This window comes from Oryza sativa, chromosome 3 (assembly GCF_034140825.1).
Source record: "Oryza sativa Japonica Group chromosome 3, ASM3414082v1".
NCBI lineage: Eukaryota > Viridiplantae > Streptophyta > Magnoliopsida > Poales > Poaceae > Oryza > Oryza sativa.
The window spans coordinates 32,685,851-32,703,296 of record NC_089037.1 but is presented as its reverse complement, the minus strand read 5'-3'; the positions used below and the strand labels follow the sequence as shown (position 1 = coordinate 32,703,296).

Genomic DNA, 17,446 nt, shown 5'->3' with positions numbered 1-17,446 from the left:
AAGCAGTCCAGCCCAAGTCGTCGCGCACCTCGGGCGATCCGACCTCGCCGTTGCTTGCTCAGACGCCGGAGACGACGACGACGGCGGCGGCGGCGGCGGGGACGAGATGACGGTGTTCCACTTCCTCAACTGCGCCGCCCTCACCTTCGGCCCCCACGTCGTCTACTACTCGGCCACCCCGCTGTATACTCCCTCTCCCCCCCCCCCCTCCATCTCCCCTTGCGCCGCGAGATCCGTATCACGAACGTGCTAGATCTGCTTGTAGTGAACGGTCTGGACAGAGATTCGTCGCGTCGTCAGCGGAAGGAGGTGCTTGAATCCCTGATGCTGCCGGTTCTCTGTGTGTTTTTGGCTTGTGAGATGGGGTTTAGTCAGTGCAATTTCAGTGGATTTTGCTCAACTCGGTTGGATTGGCACGAGATTGGTTCCGCGTGTGACCGTTTGTTGGAGAACATGAAATCGCGTTGCTCGTTCTGGTTTGGATGCTCTGTTTTCTGAACTAGGTTGCTCGAATTGAATCTGATTGGTTTATGTCTACCTCCGAGTATCAAGTAAGTTCAGATGAGCGGTTAGCTCGTTTTCAGAGCTAGACGGGATCACGATCTGGGAATACAATTTTTATGAGGCAAATGCAGCAAATATAAAGTGATCTAACTAATGCCACTTGATATTATGATGAACATGTTGTTGTGAAACTGGAAAATGCATGCCAAATTGCCAACCATATACATCTCATTAGTAGAGTAACTTCGTGACAGTGAAAGAAAACTTCATTCTAGCTGAGGGGAGATCACATTGAAGGTATTCGTGATATAATATGTTAGCAAGATAAGTAGCTAGGATGGTTTATTCATAGCACATTGGTACCTGGCAGCATGTCAGATAGATATTTTCTATTTCAGCAATATATTGATCTTACCTTGTGCAACAGTTTTCTCCATCCAAGTTCAGTGAAAATCATTTGTCCTTGAACTTATCTACTCAAGCGATGAACAATACTCATACACATGAGCATATGAATCAGTTCTATCTTCTATGAAGCCTTAACCCTAGATTTATCACAATCTAGTCATCTAGACCGGCAGACCACATTGAACTCAATTGCAATTTGTGAGTTGTTGTATGGCTTCGGAATGGGGTCGAATCTTTCTTCAATCCAGGATGGAAATTTTGAGATCTATACATCACGTTTGGTACATCTCTACTACTCTAGTACTAAAAACATGAAGATTCTGAACATGGACATTGCATAGTTCTCCATCCCAATTCACCCTGCAGTGATCGCTGCACTGGATAATTATAATATCAGTTAAAATTGAAAATAATGCAACTTCATACTTGCATGGTGTCAGTAGTGCCTGCCTAAGAAATGTGTCTTGTCATAATATGATTACATGAAATATGTTTACTTCCTCGTTTCTCTTTATTTGTAAGATAAAGAACTAGATATGTGGAAAGTAGGATAGCAAAGAGTATGGCCAAACTCTAATCTTTGCTTTATTTTTTGGGATGGACCCAAAATTTGTTTCTCCTTTACTTCTTTCCCTTTACAACAATGTTCTTTACTTCCAATTCTTATTAACAAAACTCCAAATACATGCCAAACTGCATATGTATGTATGCTATTAAGGCACATTTACAAAGCTCCAAGTTTACCTACTCAATCATTCACATATGGCGATGACTCAAACTCTTAATTGTTATCTGTGTAAGCTGTGACTTGTGTAACACATTCTACAAGTCCCATACGAATTCTGTTCACAAAAGTTTCTTTGTCCAGCTCATAATTTACAAAACTGCAAAATGCCAAAGCAATCTGGCACAACCTTATCATCATATTTTCTTTCCACGCATTAAAGCACTGGCAGAATTATCTTTGTGTAGATATTCCAAAAGTATTGGTTGAATAAATGTCCAAATAAATTCCATGCCTCATGATTTCCAGCTTATGTGGCCTCCACTAGGTGGTTTTGCAAAGGCCAAACTCTTTCCTGGCTTACACAGCTACCAGCATGTATAAATAGGCCCCTAGGCAACCATTATTCCATCATCCTCAACAATATTGTCTACACCATCTGGAATCTTGTTTAACACTAGTATTGTAGAATCAGCAATGGCAGCATACACCAGCAAGATCTTTGCCCTGTTTGCCTTAATTGCTCTTTCTGCAAGTGCCACTACTGCAATCACCACTATGCAGTATTTCCCACCAACATTAGCCATGGGCACCATGGATCCGTGTAGGCAGTACATGATGCAAACGTTGGGCATGGGTAGCTCCACAGCCATGTTCATGTCGCAGCCAATGGCGCTCCTGCAGCAGCAATGTTGCATGCAGCTACAAGGCATGATGCCTCAGTGCCACTGTGGCACCAGTTGCCAGATGATGCAGAGCATGCAACAAGTTATTTGTGCTGGACTCGGGCAGCAGCAGATGATGAAGATGGCGATGCAGATGCCATACATGTGCAACATGGCCCCTGTCAACTTCCAACTCTCTTCCTGTGGTTGTTGTTGATCAAACGTTGGTTACATGTACTCTAGTAATAAGGTGTTGCATACTATCGTGTGCAAACACTAGAAATAAGAACCATTGAATAAAATATCAATCATTTTCAGACTTGCAAATATTGGGTATTTGGATTTCTGTCCCATGTCCCTCTTGAAAGCCATGCTGTACATGTTGGAGTTCCCCCTTGGACCCAACCTACTCCATGCTCCCATGTTGATCTTAAATTCCCTGTTCCCCCAGAGCATGTAAATTTTCTTATGCTAATCAGAGCAAGCTCGATGTCTCATTAACATATCCCTATTTGATCAATGTTGTGGTTGTTTCAAAATGTATTGGTGATAAGTGGTAACAGTGTACTTCTGGCATAATGGATAATAAGTGGCGGAGGTTTGTGAAGATAAGAGTTGGAAACAGAGCTGCTGTGTATGTTCTAATGACAGAGAGTTTTTGGATGGTCACATAGATCTTGGCCTTTTACTTTTGATGGAGGGTTGCAGACGATCATTGATGAATGGAGGGCTTTGTTTTTAAGAATCTTATTAGTGGGTAGTGGTTACTAGTTAGATGTCTATCAATCTATAGATAAAAATAATGTTGTATATCAAAGGATTTTTGTTCTTCGCTTTCTTATGCCCAGTCATTTTCTGCAGGTCAGAGTATGACACAATTGGCACTTGTGTAAAAGCGGCTGTTGTTTATCTTGGAACAGCACTAGTAAAGGTCAGTAGCTAGAAATATGTCCTTGCTGTAATATAAATTGATAACATTTGGTAAGTGCCAAGCTTGCTAGGCTCAAATGATGTGTTCCTAGTTGTTTGATCATGTGCGCTTGTGATCTACTTTTCTTGATTCAGAAAGTTTCACATGTTTGGCATAGCCATTAGATACCATTTTCTTATGTGGAATAGTGGTATATTTCTGTAACATACCAGTTTTAAGGGTCATGGAACACTTATTGCATATATGTTCATCTTTGATTGTTGTTGTGATATTCCTTAATTAGTTAAACAAAGGTATCAATTGCATATATATCATTTTGCATGGTATGGACCAGTTATCTTCCCATCTATGCAGTTTTTATTATATGGATTTAATTTTAAACTCATCCAAGTTTGTCATCCTGATTCTTTTCGACTTTGCATTTTTTTTAAAATGTTCTTGTAATTTTACCTACTTTCTGTTTTAATTGTTTCACATGCTTCTTAAATATATGTTCTTATCACTGTTATTTCTTCATTCAAATAAAGGAGATTATACTAACCTTGACAAATTTAACTGACAGCTTGTTTGCTTAGCGACATTGCTCAAAGTACCTGAGAATGATAGCTTTGATCCTTATCAGGTGCATTTTCTGTTTTCTTTAGCAAAACCTAATTGTGTTTAACATGTTGGCGTTTATCTAATTTGCATGTTATCTCCCTTTGCAGGAATTGATGAAAATCTTTATTGGGTTTATAGATGTTGCTGGTCTTTATTTTGCTTTGACACAGTTGACTCATAGAAACATCTCCCAGAATCACAAGTTTCAGGCAGTTGGTCTTGGTGAGTGTTCCCTCCATTATAAACAATAATTCGTATTTTTAGTGGCCACAAGGATTAAAGGCATGAAAGTGAGGAACCAAGAGAGAGAGGAGAAAAGTATCCCTGCTATACAGGAGAGATACACAGTGATAGGATCAATAAATTTGCATGTGTTCTTATATTTCACAAGAAATTTGAGGAAACTATATGTATTATAAAAACAAACAGGGTAAGGACATTTTGTTATCACTTTATGATCTAATGCCTTTAACTGAAGTTAAACCTGCCAAGTTATCGTGCTGATCCATGGTGACATCTTTCCTTATCTGATTTTTAATCTCTGTTCTAGTGTTAAGATTCATCTGCCTTACTTCACATTCGAATTACTTACAATTTACTGTGCACTTCTTTTTGTAGACAAGAGGAATTCCTCATGTCATTCTTATGTATGCATTGTCTTGTTACTATATTGTCCCAATTTTTTAGTTGCATGGAGTTTGTTATCCATGCTCGTGGTTTCGGACTGTTACAATTGAATGGACATTCACAGAGTTTTTATTGTCCTGTCCACTATCTGACTATCACTGATACAGTGGATATTTTTGAGGGTTTCAGGTTGGGCTTTTGCTGACTCAGTTCTGCACCGTCTGGCGCCTCTCTGGATTGGTGCAAGAGGACTTGAATTTACGTGGGAGTACATTTTTCAAGGACTTGAAGCAAATGCCAATCTTGTATGTTTTATCAATATAATGTTAAATTGTGAACATTACAATATGCCATATTCCTAGTTTACAAAGAGAGCAACTTCCTGATGATTTGGCTTCCGGTGATTACTAGGGATAGTGGTTGACAAAATATTTTCCTTGTATGTATTTCACTTATACCTTATTATCCCAGAAGGCTTACTTTTATGTTTCTGCAGGTTATGACGCTGTCCCTTGCTGCTTTAGGATCCTTGATGTGGCTGAGGAAAAACAAACCTAGGACTTTGGTGCCAATAATTTATGCATGTGCTTTGCTTCTGGCAACAATGCCATCTATCACCAGGTTACTCCTTTTTTATCAGCTCGATCATGTGTTTATGTTCTTCTAGAAAAATGTCCTGAAACACAACGTTTGACTACATTGAAACACAACGTTCCATACTTCCATGGTTCCTCCAGCATATGTGTGTCAATCTAGAGATTTTCGATTAATGCCCCTTCTAACCTTAACATCTAATCAGCAAGAACTAGATATCCAGCTTATAATATTTCTGACAGATCATTTTTTCAGTTCCAGTTTTGGGTAACCCTCATTCTTCATCATTTCTTAATTTGGCAATCTGAAACCTCCTTTTATCTTGCATACAATTATTGCCTCCAAGTTTCTATTCTGTTCTAAATCTAATGCCAGTTTAGTACTCTTGTATGGAATATTTTGGTCTACTCGTCTCCTCTTTTACTCTTTGTGAATGTGGACGCTTGAGTAAGCCCAAAGGAGAACTTCGATAAAGCATGCAAACTAAGTTAATGTTTTCTGGCAGATGGCTATACCAATGGTGATTGAGTAGTATGTCTCTAGTTTGTGATATTTATTTATTGCTTACGAAGGCTAAGCTAGGACTGATTCGTCTGGACTTATGTTTCTTAGATATGTGCTATAACCAGAGTATTTTGTTTGTTCATTACTATGTTTCATTCGTTTAGTTGTTTAGGTTCTGTCCTTGCAGGGGTCATGTTTCTCCAAATTCATTAATTTTGTTTTCTTCTTCACTGTGCTAAACATGCAGTTACTTGAGGAGATCATTAGAGTGGCAGACTCCAAAGGTGGTTGGCTTCGAGCTGTTCTCCTCACTGGTCATGGCTTTCATCAGCTGGCAGCTGTTCTCAGCTTGTCAGAGACCAATGTAAGGAATGAGTTTGCAAATTGCCGGAGATTCACGCTCCTGAGATGGCTCCTGTTGTACTTCCACAGAATTAGGATGCGCCTTTTCAGCCTTGACACTATCTTTTCTGGGGGTTCGATCATAGAACTTATTATTTAGAATCCTTTTTCTGTAAGTTTTAGTGGAGAAACACATGCTCCAGTGAGTTGCCATTGTTAACAGCTCTTATAGGCATTGAACTAAAAGTATATTTTGCCCCTGCTGTGCTTCTTCTGTCAACCGCATGGCATCATCTAAAATGAAAGCCTATAACATTCAGTTTTGTCATCAGTTTATGGGAAAGTGAGTACACTAAACATGATTCAGTGCTGATGAATGATGGTGATGATGTGATCATTCTGGTTTTTTGAATGTTTCAAAACCGAAGTAAACTCTGGAAGAAGAATTGGACAGACCGTAGCAAGTCCGCAATGTGTACAGCTGAAAAACCAATTGCATTTGCAGGTTCTGCCTCCAAAACGTGTTTCGTTCCAAGGGTATTCACCAATCGTCATGGGTACAAAACGAAAGCAAATTTTAATCGAAACATACATCACAGTTATATATCACGGCTTATCGGGGCCAACCAGCCATGGCTGGCTGGGCCCTGCCTGCTATGGCTCGATCGGGGTCCACTACTCCGACTCCTCGACGGCCGCCTCCACCCGGAGCAGCACGAAGCCGACGGCGACGCCGACGAGCACGAGCCCGTTCATGATGACGGCGATCCTGAATATCTCACCGGCGGCGTTGCACTGCGCCCCGAACGCGCCGCCGCGGCTCTTCCCGCCGGCGGGGCTCAGCTTGGCCACCACCTTGGCGAACGAGTAGTCGGCGGTCTTGCGCACGCCGAGCAGGGTCACCTTGTTGAGCGCCTTGAGCCCGCTGTACGCGTTCATCCCCTCCACGTACGTCACGCCGCTCCTCTTCCTCGCCGCCGGTGCGGCGCCGGCCAGCGACGGCAGCGTTGTGGCCATGGACAGCGACGCCATTGCTGCAAGAAAACCAACGATGAGATCAAGCAATGTTGCAGCTCAGAACGACAGAAATCCATCTCCATGAGGGTGGTTTGCCTACCTCGTGGTGGTTCTTGGCGATGGAGGAGGAAGAGGAGTGTGGCCGGCAATGGCGCAGGGGGGGTTGGAGTGGGTCAGGTTGGGAGCGGGAGGGAGGGAGTGGGTTTTGTACGGGAGATGAGGGTAGGATAAGGCGCCGGCGGAATGGATGGTGGCAAGGGAGGAGTTTATCCTTTGCCTGTGAAAAGGTGAAGGCGCAATTGGTGCCAGAGGGATCCTGATTGGCCCGAGATGGTCCACATGTCGACGTGCGTTTTCCTCTCCCCGTTTCTCTTTTCCGGGCCCTGTTCGTGGAGTGCACACGCTGGCAGGTTCCTGGCTCTACTAGCTCCAGTTCAAGGTCTGGACCGTCGAAAATCATATTAGTACATGTGTACTATGTACATAGTACCATGTAGTACTAACTACACGCTGCAGGGTAACATTGCACTATCAGTAATGTCGGACCTATGTTTACTACGCGTGAAAATGATACAAAAATTCCTCATATGATTATAACACGTGGGTTTAGTAGTAGCAAATCGGTAAAAAGCATCACATCAGAAGTGGTAAATAATTTTATATAGGACGTAGTGCCAAACTGCAAATGTCCCAACTCCCAATTGCAAGTGCGGAAGAGCCACCAACCCCCCGAGACGGCTAATACACGACTAGTCGCGCTCACCCTCCTGCGTGCGACTGTACACGTGTCGCGCGCGGGGAGGAGGCGGTGACAGCGCGTGTACCGTCCGTTTTCTTTGGGCGTACGATTTCTTTTTTTTTTCTATTTTTTTCTCTTCCGTACCTTTTCCGGTGTTCTTTTTTTTTCTTCTCGTATATTTTTCTGTTTTTCCTTTTTAATACGTATGTACGCAAACTTTGTATACATACAAATACAAACTTGTATACACGTATATAAATTTAGTATACACGTATACAAACTTTGTATACATACAAATACAAACTTTATATACACGTATGCAAACTTTTGCATACGTGTATACAAAGTTTGTATACGTGTATTTTTTGGTTTTTATACATATGTATACCAACTTTGTATACACGTATACAAAGTTTGTATACACGTATACAAAGTTTGTATACACGTATTTTTTAGATTTTTTATATGTATACACACAAACTTTATATACATGTGTATCTTTTATACATTAAAAGTGTATACATATAAAATTATGTATATGTACACACATATGACACGTATGCATATACCATATATATACATACGTATAAACTTCGTATATACGCATACAAAGTTTATACGTGTATATATATATATATATATTGTATATACATACGTGTGTGTATATATAGTACGTATAGTATAGTAGTACTCTATAGGATAAGAGATCAGACTAGAGGGGAGCAGCTGATCGCGCACGCGAACAAGCCCAAGCGGAACCCCGCGAGTCCGCAACACAAAAATTGGGCTGCAACCTCTCACAACCCCACCGTACTATTGGCTATTGCACAGGGCCAGAAAAGCCTCGAAAACGGCGGGAGCGGGCAGCCCATATGCCCATGATCCCATCTCCCCTCGCATGAGCGCGCGTGCCACACACACATCGCGACTTGGCGAGGCGGTAACTTCCCCTGCTGCTGCGCGGTGCGCACACGCTGGAGCAACCAACCAACCAACCAAACCGACCGCCCACTGATGACTGAATAGCCGATAGGCAAAACCGTAGTAGGAGGACCATGAGACGACGCCGTATGTACTGCGGGCATGTGCACCGTATGATTACGGAAAGCAACCCCCACAGGTGGACAGCCTGACGACAGGGCCGGCAGCCCGGCACAGCTAGCTCTTGTCGCGGCGACAGCCTCATATCCAGGCTTCCAAAGCTCTCCGCCTCTCGACTCGTCATGCCATTCATACATGTTGCTCCGTTTGTGAATATTATTACCGTAGGTGACAAGTTGCAGACTTGCAGTGTAGTACTAGTAATGGAGAGAGTGGACCTGATGATGAAGATGCAATGGATTTTTTTCCCCTGGCGTATGGGATTACTGGTTCAGTGAAAATGATGGTTTCAGTGCATGCACTGCCAACAGCATCTCTCCTGTGGATAAGTTTTGGAAACTTTAGGGCAAGTACTGTAATAACCCATATGTTGCCTCTAAGAATGCCACATTGGATTGAATGATGATGTGGAGGAGAGAAGTGAGGAGAGAGATGATGAGCCACCCCTAAATCAAGAGGTAACCTCCACACAAATTTCAAGAAGGATGTGAGAGTATTAGATATAACCCATGTGTTGCCTCTAAGAATGCCACATTGGATTGAGTGATGATGTGGAGGAGAGAAGTGAGGAGAGAGATGATGAGCCACCCCTAAATCAAGAGGCAACCTCCACACAAATTTCAAGAAGGATGTGAGAGTATTAGATACATTGTATGAGTTGCCTCTTAGTTCATAATTAAATAAAATAGATAAATTTAGAGGTGATAGTCACATCTACCATAGCACTTGCCCTTACAGAATAATCTCACTGGAACTTTGTAAAAACTACACAAAAACACTCATTTCCCACAAGTATTGCAGGGTTTCCTCGTACTGGTTTGCTGGGGGTAACCACTACCGGTATATTGCCGTTACCCTGCAGTTACCGATAAAAAAGAGAGGCTTTTACTGCAATAACCGTTCGATATTGCAAACCCATAATTGCTCCGTTCCATAAAAATCAATTTAGAATAGGATATGATATTATGTCCAGATTTATTATACTAGAAAGATCACATCCTATCATCTTTTATTTTAGGGCAAGATTTATTGTGCTAGAAAAAATCGCATTCTATTATTATCTTGTTCTAGATTCGTTTATTTTAGAAGAAGAAAGTAGCTCTCATGTTCAAATTACCACTTTGATCATGATGCTTTACTTACCTTGGCTAGTGGCTACAGGGAGCAGCACTCTCCTGTCTCCTGCCGGCTGGCGGCTGCTGGCCATAGCCAAGCCCAAGCTCTGCCTCCCAGTGTCGCTCTTGCGCGCGCTGCCGCCCCACCACAACACCATCGGCGCCTCTGATTGATGCGAGCGAAAGCCGCCAAAAAGCAAGCGGCCTTGATCGCTAGCTTCCCCTTAGCTTTTCCTGTCAAAAACGCCCCCGCGCGCGCACGCACGCTCCATTTCCCACTCATATCACACCCAAAACCCAACTTGCAAAATGCCAGTAACAATGCAACATTTGGTCCAGCAAAAAATGACAGATAGACACAGCAGCCAAAGAACAGCTGTTACCAGAACCTTCCAGCTTAGCAAGTACAGTAACAAGCCTCTGATAAGTTTCACAGGTGATCACAACAACAGAAAGCTTCCAATGTAGAACAGCATCCAGAAAATGACAGCACATTAAGAAGATAGCAATGTTGGCCCGCAGATAAGTTTATTGTACACAGATATGACAGAGCAGGACTATGGTAGCTTAATGCCAGCAGTAAAGCAAAAAAAAAAAGTACAGAGAAGTTGGGACTGATGACAACAATGTCGAGCTCAACAGGACTACAGGAGAACTGAAAAGAGGCTGATCACCTATCATCATGCTATTCATGTTGCAAGAATCATACAAGCAAGCTTAACTTCATGGCCAATGGAGCCACTTTACAAACGAGTACATGGAAAAGATGCTGCTCAAAATAATTAGGTGGCACATATAAATCTTGAACAAAATCTACAAGCAAAAAAGCTGCATCCTAGAAAAAAGGGAAAAAGAAGAACGAAGAAATATACCAGCCGCACCACAAGATTGCCCCTTTATGCCAAGTGGAGTCATTTTTGGGATACAAAAGCTCCAAGCAAAAGCTCCTTGACATCTCTTCTTATGTCCTCACAATTACATTGCCGTCGCCGCCATCCTCCTGTATGTATGTAGTTGCAACAGGCATAATTGAAACCCTCTAAATACTATCTCTCTGAATCCTCGGGAATTGATGATAGCCTCTGTTGCTCAAGAAATGATGAATCCAGAAATTTTGCAACAAATGCCCACAACCTGTATACATCCTCAAAGTTTGTGAGGAACCCAAGAGAAGCTGTAACCACTTCAATCCCAATTATATCATTCTTGCTACTTTTCTTCTCACGTCGGCCGTTTGACGTAGGCCGACACAAGGAAGAACTGAGCCCCACATCAACCACCCCTTGTTTTTGGTTGTCCATGATGCGAATATGACTAAGAAAGCCAATGCCCAAAGAGAGTCCTTCTTTCTCTGCCAATTTTTGTACAGTTTCAGGATTGATCAGTGAAGTTCCAGTACTGCAGTCCTTTATATTGAATGCAACCGCTGCTCCCCGTTCATATTTGATCTTTGGACCGTAGATGTAAACAAGAGGCACCCCTTCACCATCTCCGGAATCAGGCAAGCGAAGTTGCAGTAGTGAGGTCACCAACCAGTTGATAAGGTACCGCAGTCTTAACGTAGTCTTACTGAGACCTAGCTGGTTCACATGATCAAGATGCTTGCAAATAATTTCAGGTTCTCGCCTGCCATCCTGAATATCATCATAGTCACTGTATTCTTCATCATCATCCTCATCTCCCATTGCATATCCAGATGTTTCTGCAGTTTCCGAATTGCGACACAGCCTGCTATCCTCCATGCTGAATGATACCTTGCGGCCCATACTTGACACTCGCTCTGCTTCTTCCACTCCAACAAACCTACCACCATTGAATCTGCTATTATGTGCTTCTCTCCTTCCCAGTAGACGGAAGTCCCCTTCATTTTCCCTTCTGATGGCACTATCTTTGGCTTCTGAACAAATCTCCGAAGTGGAGCCATTCCCACGGGCTGTGCAACCCCCAAAAACAGAGGTTGAGCTACCTTCTGCAGGGCCATTAGCACAAGAGAACTTTACAAACCTTTTGTTTTGTTTACCATCTTGATCTTCTTCAATCTCACTGACCTTGATAGGAACAACATTCTTGATACCATTTTGTGAACAATCTTCCTCAGTAAAATCCTTCCCATGTTCTAGCTCTTGTGATACTGATCTCACAGCAGCATCAAAGGACACAACATGGTTGTCAGGAATAGGGCTCCTTCTCAGTTTGGACAGAACCTTTGGCGATGTCTTCTTCACATTCTTCCTACCAGAAAACCAAGACGCTGGCAGAGGAGATCCTAATTTCCCCTTGCTTGACTGTTCTGAATGGTCTGAACCAAGTGGACTCTGGCCCAAATCAACCCAGAAAGAGTTCTCCGATGACTCATCCTCACTGAACACTGGGCTCTTCATCACCTCCCCTACAGATACACTCTCATTCTCCTCATATATCGTGCTGGCACCATCCCTATCAGAGCTGTCCTGGTCCATTTCATCCTCGATGACCTCCCTCACCTGAGCTGATGAATAAGCGCCTGAGAATGCAGGCAAGTGCGTAGCATGGAGACTGTTCGACGCTGAACCCTCCTCGATTGGGATGATTGTATCATCCTCAAGGCCATCCAGGACACCATCAAACCCATCGACCGAATCACTCAAATATTGAGGGAAGACTGGCATGATCCGCACCATCCCTGTACCCGTCCCGCCATTTGGGCTCTGCAAGCACGACATGACCGACTTCTTGATCAGCAAGCAGCCAAAGCCCGTCGGGTCAGCCCCAAACACCCTGTAAAATGATGTGATGATGAAGTCTGGCCGGAACAAAGACAACCCCAATGAGTCCATGTCCTTAGGCCCCAATGCCCCGGCGTCCAGCAGGACATGCCAGTGATTCTGCTGCGCCAATGCCATCCATTGATACGAGTACTTCGCTCCGGTCACCCTCGACTGCACCGGGAACACGAATAGCCCCGTAGCGGAGTCCTTCTTGCGCCGCCGCTTCTTGGTTGAGATCAGCTTCCGGAGCTCGGTGGAGCAGATCTTGAGGGTAGGCCACTTGAACCAGGCGGTGTAGGCCTTGGCCCCCTTGTCGCGCGCGGACTGCGCCATCCAATTCACGGACTGGGACTCATGGTCGAACATGGTGAGCAGCCGTTTGTTGGTGCCGAAGGGGTAGCACTCGGCGAGCAGCCGGAACGCGGAGCCGCGGCTGACCGTGAAGACGAGGCAGTACTCCGACTCCGGGATGTTGAGGTACTCCATGATGCGGGCCTTGACGTCGTGCTCGCAGGTGCCCTTCTCGGCGGCGCCGTAGAGCGCATGGTTGCTGAGGTTGGCGGTGATCTCAGACAGCGTGAAGGACGCGGTGGAGTCGGAAGGGTTGCAGCTCTGGAGGTAGGAGAAGAGGCCGAAGCCGCAGTAGTCGAGGCATACCTTGTCCAGGTGCGGGTACTCGTCGGCGCGGAGGCGGTCCACGTCCGCCGCCGACGAGTACTTGGGGTACATGGACAGGAACGTCGCGAGCGCCTCCTCCAGCGCCGGGAGCGCGTCGGGCGACAGGAACGCGCGCTCCGCCGCCACCGCCGTCGCCCGCAGGAACTCGCGCTGCGCGTTCAGCCGCGCCAGCGACCGGGACCGCCCGACGCCGGACCCCTCCTCCCCTCCACCGTCCCCACCGCCGCCGCCATCGTCGAGGAGCGCCGCGTCGCGGGACTTGGCGAGCGACCCGTCCTCCGACGCCTCCTCCAGCGCCTCCCGCAGCTTGCTCTCCTGCAGCCGCCGCCCGCTTCCCCCCGCCGCCCCTCCCGCCGCCGGCGGCCGCGGCGGCCGGTTCTTGAGCAGCGTGGCGCAGTTCGCCAGCGGCTTCCATAGCGACAGATGCATCACCTCCCCTCCCCTCCTAAACCATCCGATTCCCCCTCCTCCTCCTCCTCCTCGGGATCAAACCAAACCAAACCAAACCGCGATCGAATTCCGCCGCAAAGCAAGAATCCCCCCCGCGACTCAGGGGATCGGCGAACGCGAACGATCGGGTTCGGGATGCGCGCTCCCTCGTACGGAATCTGGAATTCTGGATCAAGAACGGAGCAGAGAAGGGGAGAGGAGAGGAGAGGAGTGAGAGGAAGAGAAGAAGAGGAGAGGAGAGGAGTTAATTGGAACACACCAACTCGCCTGCACGGAATTAAAAGCAAGGGGTCCATTTGGGCATTTAATGTCGATTCCAATAAATTTTGTTGTAATTTTCTTTTCTTTTTCTTTCATATCTCTATTTCAATTTTTTTACTTGGTTCATTTATTAAAGTTCATCTCCTGATTTGCCTCTCGTTTAAATGAACTTTGTACTGGATCCATTTAATTCCCATCTTATATTGGCGGATCTTTACTGACTGGGTACAGCACTGCAGCATCCTATCCCAGCTCACACAGACAAATTTAATTAAGTCCACTAATGATTTTACATGATGTGATTTTTTACTTTTCAAAAAGGAGTCCACTGCATTTGATTTTTCACTTCGGATTTGGTGTATGATCTGGGAGGCTGTTGAATAATCTGTGATGGTTTGAATAATTGGAGGCTTGGTTTGGTGGAAAAAGAATGGGATGCAATTTTGATGGTCATGATCATTGACTTCTTCCCAGAGATATTCCTTTTTCATGGGAGATCTTTCATGGCAGTCCTCTAGGCTTACTGTTTTTGCATCCTAGAGTCCTGGTTCAGGTTCAAAAAAAGCTCAAGAATTGGGGCCCGGCCTAATTATCATGCTAGTGGGCTCCTATATCTAATCCCACATGTTTATTTTGAAAAATTTATGCACAAATATCTTTTCTTCTAGAACATCGATCGAACAAAATATTTAAACAGATCATCATGCAAGTATATTTTCACAAAAGCCACATATGATTCAACCAAATATATGAAGAAAAGAGATTGCGGCAGAGAAAATGATTTCCAGTTTTTCTATATGCAGTAAAACATAGTGTTGGGCATACTAGAACAAAAAAAAATGGAACATAACTCGGCTCTTCTAAGACCCAGATCTTCCCCTTGGTTCCAACTCCTTACGATATTATCAAGGCTATACATTGGATGAACATTTTTGTATATATCATCTTTCCTTTTTTTTTCCCAACATCATCTGCTATAACATTTGTTATGAATTGTGGCAGGGTTTGCTTAGTGGAGGAATATGATCAAACAGTAAAAAATATTTAGATTGCATATCTAGTGTAAACTTGAGACAATTGGCCGGTAACCTTATACATGTTCAGACCGTTTTAGGGTAATTAGTGGGTGTGGGGGAAAAGAAGGAGAAGCAAAGACCACTCTAGTTCTTTATATATGCCCTTGAGAGACATTGCAATCAGCTTTATATGCACAAGCATCCAAATGACACTTTTTTTCTGATGCACAGGTAACGTCTTTTTTACTATGTCAGCTATGCTGTACTGCTCCTATTTTGGTCCAGATTATGCTAGTAGCAGAATGTCAGGATAGCTTAAGGAATAAGGGAGTATTTTCGGAATCCGAGCTAGGACGAGTTTAGTTTCTTTTTTTTAAGGAAAAAGTACGAATTACCCCCCGAACCACAAAACCGGACATTTTTCACCCCGAACTATATAAACCGGGCGAATTACCCCCCTCAACCCAATCCGCGGTGGTTTTGGTCTACGTGGCGTACGCGTGGCAGTCCAGTCAGCGTTCTATTAAAAAAAATGTGAGGCCTACATGTCATACACTCTTCTCTCTCTTCTCTCTCACTCTCCTCACTCCTCTCGCGGCTGAGGGCGGCGGCCTCGGCGCGGAGGCGGCGGCGGCGAGCAGCGGTTGGTGCGGCCAGCGGCGAGCGGCGGCCCGCGCGGCTGGCGGCAAGCGAGGGAGGACGGGCGCGCGGGTGCGCGGGGGCGGATGGTCGATGGGCGGCAGTGGCAGAGGTGGGGATGATGGAGACGGCGGCACCCCTGCCTCTCTCTTCCCCTCTCTCTCTCTCACAGGCGGTGGCACGAGAGGCAGCGGCAGGCATGGCTGGTGGAGGGCGACAGCGGACGGCCGGACGGCGCGTGGGGGCGGGCGGACGGCGCCTCCCAATCCACCTCTATCGTCGCCGCCCCTTCTCTCTTCCCCTCTCTCTCTCTCTCACGGGCGACGGCGCGAGCGGCAGCGGCAAGCGCGGCTGGTGGAGGGCGACGGCGGACGGCCAGACGGCGCACGGGGGCGGCGGACGGCGCCTCCCAATCCACCTCTATCGTCGCCGCCCCTTTTCCTCCTCGCCGAAGAAGCTCGCCTCGGATCCCTCCTCCTCCTCCTCCTCCTCGTCGTCGTCGGTACTCGGCCCCCGGAACCTCTCCACCCCGGTCTCCAGCATCGCCGCCGCCGCCGTCTCCATCATCCCCACCTCCGCCATTGCCGCCCACCGACCGTCTGCCCCCGCGCACCCCCGCCGCCCGTCCGCCCCCGCGCATCGCCGCTCGCCGCCGCCGCCTCCGCGTCCGCCCCCGTGCACCTGCGCCGCCCTTCCACCCCCGCGCACCGCCGCTCACCGCCAGCCGCGCCCGCCGCCGCTCGCCTCCAGCCGCGCCGGCCGCCGCTCACCGCCACCGCCTCCGCGCTGAGGCCGCAGCCCTCAGCCGCGAGAGGAGTGAGGAGAGTAAGAAAGAAGAGTGTATGACATGTAGGCCCCACATTTTTTTTATATAGAACGCTGACTGGACTGCCACGCGTACGCCACGTAAACCAAAACCACCGCGGATTGAGTCGAGGGGGGTAATTTGTCCGGTTTGTATAGTTCGGGGTGAAGAATGTCCGGTTTTGTGGTTCAGGGGGGTAATTCAGACGACCGCGATAGTTCGGGGGGGGGGGGGGTAATTCGTACTTTTTCCTTTTTTTACAAACTTCCAACTTTTCCATCGCATCCTTTTTTACACACATAAACTTCTAACTTTTTTCTTTAAACTTTCAATTATAGTCAAACTTTCAATTTTGGCGTGGAACTAAACACAGCCTAGTTGTGTTCTTATCCCACGTTTCCAACTCATCTCCCTCGTTTTCCACGTGCACGCTTTTCAAACTGCTAAACGGTGTGTTTTTTATAAAAAGTTTCTATACGAAAGTTGTTTAAAAAAACATATTGTTCCATTTTTTTTTAAAAAATAGCTAATATTAATTAATCACGCGCTAATGAATCGTTTCGTTTTCCATGCGCACTATTCCGGATGGGAACTAGCTCAGCGAACACAGGGCCGTTATCTGTTGGCTTCCTCCGTTATCGAGTACTACAAGATGATGTTTTAAGATAGGCACAATATAACATTTTAACTCATTAATATGTATAAATATAGTTCTTTTACATGTGAAAATGATATGGGGGCTGGTATATTTTCTCATAAGTCATAGTTTAGTTAATAAGAGTGGGGGTGAGGTGATGTTGGGTACTACCCAATTCTCAAATAGACGTTCGTGCTAGAATGCGTGTGATTAAACCTTAAAACTTTAAATGATTAATTAATATATAAATATTAGGATTTGAAATTATAACACGACGTGGGTAGATTTGCCATGAAAGGTATTTCCATACTGTTATATTATTAATAGATTTTATAAATATAT

General features: G+C 45.5%; 3 protein-coding genes across 3 annotated transcripts; 1 reads left to right on the top strand and 2 right to left on the bottom strand.

The window, feature by feature from the left end:
• On the top strand, nt 1-6,270 carry LOC4334226 (uncharacterized). Its single transcript, XM_015775034.3, has 7 exons — nt 1-183; nt 3,163-3,232; nt 3,795-3,854; nt 3,940-4,054; nt 4,649-4,764; nt 4,956-5,080; nt 5,805-6,270. The coding sequence occupies exons 1-7, from the start codon at nt 107-109 to the stop codon at nt 5,923-5,925; spliced, it is 684 nt and encodes a 227-aa protein (XP_015630520.1). The 5' UTR covers nt 1-106; the 3' UTR covers nt 5,926-6,270.
• Nucleotides 6,271-6,375: 105 nt separating this feature from the next.
• On the bottom strand, nt 6,376-7,091 carry LOC4334225 (uncharacterized). Its single transcript, XM_015775035.3, has 2 exons — nt 7,017-7,091; nt 6,376-6,933 (listed from the first exon to the last, which is right to left on the bottom strand). The coding sequence occupies exon 2, from the start codon at nt 6,929-6,931 to the stop codon at nt 6,575-6,577; it is 357 nt and encodes a 118-aa protein (XP_015630521.1). The 5' UTR covers nt 6,932-6,933; nt 7,017-7,091; the 3' UTR covers nt 6,376-6,574.
• Nucleotides 7,092-10,365: 3,274 nt separating this feature from the next.
• LOC4334224 (uncharacterized) lies at nt 10,366-13,958 on the bottom strand. Its single transcript, XM_015776515.3, has one exon. It carries the CDS (start codon nt 13,723-13,725, stop codon nt 10,918-10,920), a length of 2,808 nt encoding a protein of 935 aa, XP_015632001.1. The 5' UTR covers nt 13,726-13,958; the 3' UTR covers nt 10,366-10,917.
• Between the last annotated feature and the right edge of the window lie 3,488 nt (nt 13,959-17,446).

Bases quoted from the DNA above. Each gene is read 5' to 3' on its own strand.
- LOC4334226 (XM_015775034.3), top strand. From the start codon at position 107: ATGACGGTGTTCCACTTCCTCAACTGCGCCGCCCTCACCTTCGGCCCC. The intron at 3,855-3,939 runs GTGCATTTTCTG...CTCCCTTTGCAG, and splicing joins ATAGCTTTGATCCTTATCAG to GAATTGATGAAAATCTTTAT. The intron at 5,081-5,804 runs GTTACTCCTTTT...CTAAACATGCAG, and splicing joins ACAATGCCATCTATCACCAG to TTACTTGAGGAGATCATTAG.
- LOC4334225 (XM_015775035.3), bottom strand. From the start codon at position 6,931: ATGGCGTCGCTGTCCATGGCCACAACGCTGCCGTCGCTGGCCGGCGCC.
- LOC4334224 (XM_015776515.3), bottom strand. From the start codon at position 13,725: ATGCATCTGTCGCTATGGAAGCCGCTGGCGAACTGCGCCACGCTGCTC.